Source organism: Marmota marmota, unplaced genomic scaffold (genome assembly GCF_001458135.2).
Source record: "Marmota marmota marmota unplaced genomic scaffold, marMar, whole genome shotgun sequence".
In the NCBI taxonomy this organism is placed as follows: Eukaryota; Metazoa; Chordata; class Mammalia; order Rodentia; family Sciuridae; genus Marmota; species Marmota marmota.
Window position 1 is genome coordinate 17,779,484 of NW_026000153.1, and position 5,517 is coordinate 17,785,000.

The window sequence follows — 5,517 nt, forward strand, 5'->3', positions numbered from 1 at the left end:
AAAAAAAAAAAAAAAAAAAAAAAAAAAAAAAAACACTGTAATTCAACCTAGTAAAATCCTTCTTGGAATAAATAAATTATAAGCCTACAGGCAAGGAGGGAGCAGGTTGGCTCATGCAAATCAGTGAGCCCAGATATACAGTATCCAGGAACTTGGAGAGCAGGTCAGCTCATTCATCCTAAGGGCACATAGAGAAGTGGAGTGAAACTCAGGGAGGTCAGGAATGGCTGTGAAATCTACAAAAAGCAAAGGCCTTACTTAATAGTCTACAAGGATGAAAAAGCCTGCAAAGGAAGCAAAAGTTACCACTAACCTATTCAGTCTGTTCTTACCACAGAGGACTCTGGAATTTATTTTTCGTACTCCATGCTTCAACTGAAATGCCTCTCAACACTTTGCTTAAATTTTAAAAACACAGCAGACAGAAACAGTGACTCTGTTAAATCTGAGCACAATTAAGTAAATTAAATTTATTGAATCCAACAACAAAACCCATCTCAAGGTACTCATGCTACCTTGAGGTTCAACTTTTAAATTTTAAAATCCTTTAGTAGAGACTACTTAAAATTTGCTAGGGGGAGACCCTGACACTAATTTTGACAAGAAAACTTTTGTGTCTTTTGTAGAAAACTAATTATTCCAACTCATATAGACTTTCTATGTGAAATGCAAAACATTTTGAACTCTTGCCAGACTAATCAAGATGATTTCCAAAATGCCAAAACAGGAACTTCCTATAATAAATAACCTATCACATTTACATCTCAAATTAGAAAATTTGGAAGAAAATGTGTAGGTTGGGTGCCAAAATAGAGATTACTAAAGCCTGCCCATTCCACACACCCCCACCCAACCCACCCATTGGCTTTCTTTTGCCTCTCATAGAACAAACACCGGTCCAGGTGCAAATGCTCAATTCCCAAGGTATGCAGAGAACATAAAAATGACTGCAGGCTTGGCCGCTGGTAATCCCTGTGGCTGCTCACCATTGGAAGTGGTGCTGGAGGCCACGGCTTTCTCGCTGACATCTGTTCGAGTGGAACATTTCACAATGGAATTCTCGACTTTCTTCTTCTCAGTGTTCGTAGAGCTGTGGGACTGGGCCTCCATGATGTCTTCTCATTACTTCAGCTGTCTTCTAGGAGGAACGCCTACAAAAAGCCACAGTGCCATCAGAAACGATGGAAAAGAAGACCTCACTCAAAAGTGCCTGTCGCATGTTGCCTGAGAAGAACCCAGAGCTTTAGCAAAAACTCAACATCCGAACAGCGCTTCTCCACAGATTTTTCAGGCGATCATGCTTTCAAGTCTTAACCATCCAGTCAAATGTTGTCCACGCATGCACAAAGAGAACAGAGGGAAATAGCCAAAATGTGGAAATTTTTCCCATGATCTAAATATCTCCATCTCCAATTGTGTTTAAAGTATGAAACTCAAGTGCCACATTCCTCTTTTAAGCCATGTCTACAAAAGTCTCTACAGGCAGTCAATTTTACAGGAAGGGCATCAGGACAACTTCCAAAACAGGGAAGATATTTTTAAACTATAAATTAGATGTTTCAAAGAGTGTCCCACAATTTCTCATAAGCATACTCGACTAAAAGTTCTGAATCAGAGGGTGATTTAGCTAAACCGACAGTGATCTTTCCTATGTTCATGAAGATATCTGAATTGCAATGTGCTTCTTAATTCAAAATCGTTCAGGTAAACCATATTCTTTAAGCCTTCTTAAAACATGAGAGTGTTTCAGTTCATTTGAATTACATTTTTATAACAAAGGTAATAGAACAGCATGCTCTCAGTTCCACGAGGAAAAGTCAAAAGATCATCGAAAGCAAAGACTGGGATCATTTAGGAAATATGAAATCTAAACTAAAGACAAGTTCAGTTGTCTGTCTTTCACTAGCTTCATTCATGTGGTAATTGCTCTAACTCATCATTCATCAATTTTCACTCTATTTAGTTCATGTTCTCTTTTTTGCAGCAATGTTCTACACCTACAAAGAATACAAGATGAAAAGTCCCCTCTCTGGCATGTTTTCATGTTTTCTTCGAGCTATCTAGATTGCAACACCCATGGTAGGCATTTCATCTGTCTAGTCATCTGCTTATTTTTCCACATTTACCAGACGCCAGAGTGTTCAATCAAAACAGTGATTACTGAAATAAAAGAAGCAACTGCTTAACTGGCTCAAAAAGTTAAAATGCCAGATGAAATATATTTAGTCACTTTTAACTCATATATGCAAGAGAACTGCAAATTCTTCATACAATAAATTCCCCTTGACCTGGATTTCAAGTAACCAGAAGGCTTAAGAACCAGAGGCCACATGGTACTGTGGGCAATGGCTCCTCCACTAACTTCCATTTCTTTTTTGAGATTATCCAGTGTCATTCATTGGAAAACACACAAGTTATTTAAGAACAGGTTTTGTAGAATAAAAAAGAAAAAAAGAAGCACTAAGTTAAATTTACATATCAATTGTAAGATCCACTCCAAATTCAGATACATCCTTCAAAGAGCACTGACAAAGGGTAGGACAAGTGAAGGGTCTGCAGGCACCCCCAGCAGGGCTGCCACCAGGTCCAAGTCCAAAGGCCAAGGCCACCTAAATGGTGACTCTGGAGCTGTCCAGCACTCAACCTCCAGCAATCTGTTGCCAAGCTTCCACTGTCTCATCTTTCAAATGACAGAATCAGACAGTAGCACTGGATCCTTTCTTTTCCCCTCCCACTTTGGGTTAGAAGAAACACATCCTTTTTCAGAACATGCTAAAAGTTAAGGATCTTCTTCCTAGAAATATCTTGAAATGCAAAATGTGTGCATTTCATTTCCAAGGGATAACAGACCCTCTGAAACTTTTCCATGAGTCCAGATACAGAATTCTTAAAAGATAACCCTGTGATGTTCCCGCTAGCTCTAACAATCCCAGAATTATTCATTACCTGGTTTTTAATGCTTCCCAAAAAAACTAATTTAAATATCTTCTTTAAAGTATGTCATGAGAGGCGGGTGTAGTGGCACATGCCTGTAATCCCAGTGACTCAGGAGGCTGAGGCAGGAGGATCACAAATTCAAAATTAAAAAGTAGGGGCAGGGCTGAAAATGTAGTTCAGAGGTAAAACATCCTGGGTTCAATCCTCAGGGGAAAAAAAATTAAAGAAAGAAAATTAAAGTATGTCACAAGTACAACTCAACCTTGTGAACATCACTGTTTGTCACAGTGGTACAGGAAACATTTGCACCAGTGTTGCATTAGTGCTTACCAGGTATTCTGACTCCCACATCCACTTCCAAGGCAATGCATCTGTCTTGGAGGGTGGCACCTGGGAACATGTATTTTAACAAGCACTAATTATCAGGCTCACTAAAGCTTTTAAACAGTTGTTCAACATATTTAATTTTGCTCTCTGCTTTAGATGGTTAAAAGAGAGCCTCATGGAATCCTTCAAGAACTAGACAAATTCATGAACAAAGTGCATCCAGAATACTAAATTCGCACCTTACACAAACCTATCTCAGCACACAATGATAAACTTTTCACCTAGATAAATCTTTACAGAATGTCCATCTCCCCCTCTAGGCTGTAAGCCCCACCAGGACAAGGCTTCTGTCTTCCCAGCACCTAGTACAGGGAAGATTGTTTAATTAGTAAATAAATTATCTCATTGATGTCTCTGTGACTTCAATGAGTCTGCAGTATCTTGATTTTAGTCACCACTGAGTTAGTTATGTACATTTTATTCTATATCTAGTGTTTCCTTTAAAACAGGCAAATGTAAAAACTAAAATTTTAACAGGAATACTTCATCAAAATACTCTATTCTTAACCACTGATAAATAGGCACTTAACCATCTCTGCTTCTTCCAAAACCCAAATACGGTTTTATTAGTTGAATTTGAATATAGTCTACTGTTAAAACTGCACACGTAAACATGTAAGTGGCCCCGAAAACCCCATTAAGAGATGGAGTTTCTGGAAAAACTAAGTCTTCTTCCTTAATAGAGGAAGCTAATTAACAGTAGTGAGATAAGTCACCAAAGTTCCTTGACAAACTTGGTTTTTGTGGAGTTGCTGGCTTTTCCCCCAAGGCAAAGGACTTCATTTTAACAAAGCAATAAAACCCTCCCAATACTCATCACCAGAGAGAGGGTCATGTGAGAAGAGGTAAAGCTCCAGGCGCTGCCTGAAATCACACTAATTAATGGTCTAAAAGAATACTAATTCCTACCCCTGTTTGAAATGGATTTTTTTTAAAAAATTAGGCCCTTGGTCACTCAAGAGTCTACCCCCTTCTTCTATTTTGACAACTCATTTTTGGATCTCATTAGTTAGTAACTAATTATTTAAGTGTGGTTGATGCTTGAAATGGGGCTATAAAAATGGCAACTTGCCAAAGCAGACATCTGCTTCCTGTATATCCCTATAAATTATATCAGCTTATTTCACTGATAAAAACATAATTTTGTTTCTGTCTCTTATCAAGAGAAAGTTTTAACATTTTGGTAACTCACACCTCATCAAACTGTGGAGGAAAACCAATGAGCCAAAAAATGTGGCTGCTTCTAGCTGAGGTGGTGGCTTTTCACAGGACAGTAAGAGCTTTGGAAACTCAGTCCTGAGTCAATTCATTAAAGCATTAGGAATAGAAGTGACCAGTAAAATGTTCTGATGGAATCCTAACCCACAATGGGTTCCATAGCACTACTCTTAAAGCCTAGTTTCTTAAATAATAAAGTTTAACTTATTTAGAACATTAGTATCAAGACAAAATAAAATTTAAGCTGTGGTCCACTTCAAAGACTTTTCTCTGAAGGAAACATGCCACTGTTTTTCAGATGTGGATGAAAGGAGACATTTTCCCGCCTGATACAGTTTCCTTGCTTACAACTCCATACAGTTCCCCTTTAGTCCCTTTCACCATTGAAACATTACACGAAAGATTTGCAACATGCCCCTTGACTTTTTGTGCTTAAGGGGGGAAAAATGTAGCTGATGTTTGAGTCTCCAAACTTGAGTACACGAAAATTAAAACAAAAAATACATAAACCTGCAACCAATAAAAAACTGTTCTCCTAGTATATTACTCCTAAAATTTTAAGTTTCGTAGATTAAAAAAAAAAAAAACATGAGGGATGAGAATTCTCTCTTGGAAACAATCCAGACTTTTCCTACTTAACTATCACTGAACCTTTTGTAATTCCTGAAGTCAAAACCAAGGGCACAATTCATTCCAGACCCTATTTTAACCTGCCTGCAGGTGGGTGTTTTCTTTCTAAATGATAAATCTAAACGTACATCAGCCTCCAAGGCACATAAAGCTTCCTGCAGCCACAGACCGAGTGATGCTGTAAAGCAGGTTCCCCTTGGAAAATGAGCGGTGGGGGGCGGGAACATTTCCTAAATTCGAGAATTCTTAAGGGGGACCTACGTTTTAAACCAAACTTTCACGCAAAACACTTCAAGAGGTCTGCTTTAGAGTCGCCATTGAGTGATGCAGGGGGGGCGGAGGGGG

General features: G+C 38.6%; 1 protein-coding gene across 2 annotated transcripts in view; it reads right to left on the reverse strand.

The window, feature by feature from the left end:
- The window catches only part of Gli3 (GLI family zinc finger 3), a 262,768-nt gene extending 259,707 nt beyond the window's left edge, over positions 1-3,061 (reverse strand). The window contains exon 1 of one of the 2 annotated variants that reach the window (XM_048786489.1): positions 987-3,061. In XM_048786489.1, coding sequence (XP_048642446.1) covers positions 987-1,110 — 124 coding nt within the window. In that variant the 5' untranslated portion in view covers positions 1,111-3,061. The remainder of the gene's footprint in view (positions 1-986) is intronic. The other variant, XM_048786490.1, reaches the window with a different exon arrangement.
- Positions 3,062-5,517: the final 2,456 nt, after the last annotated feature.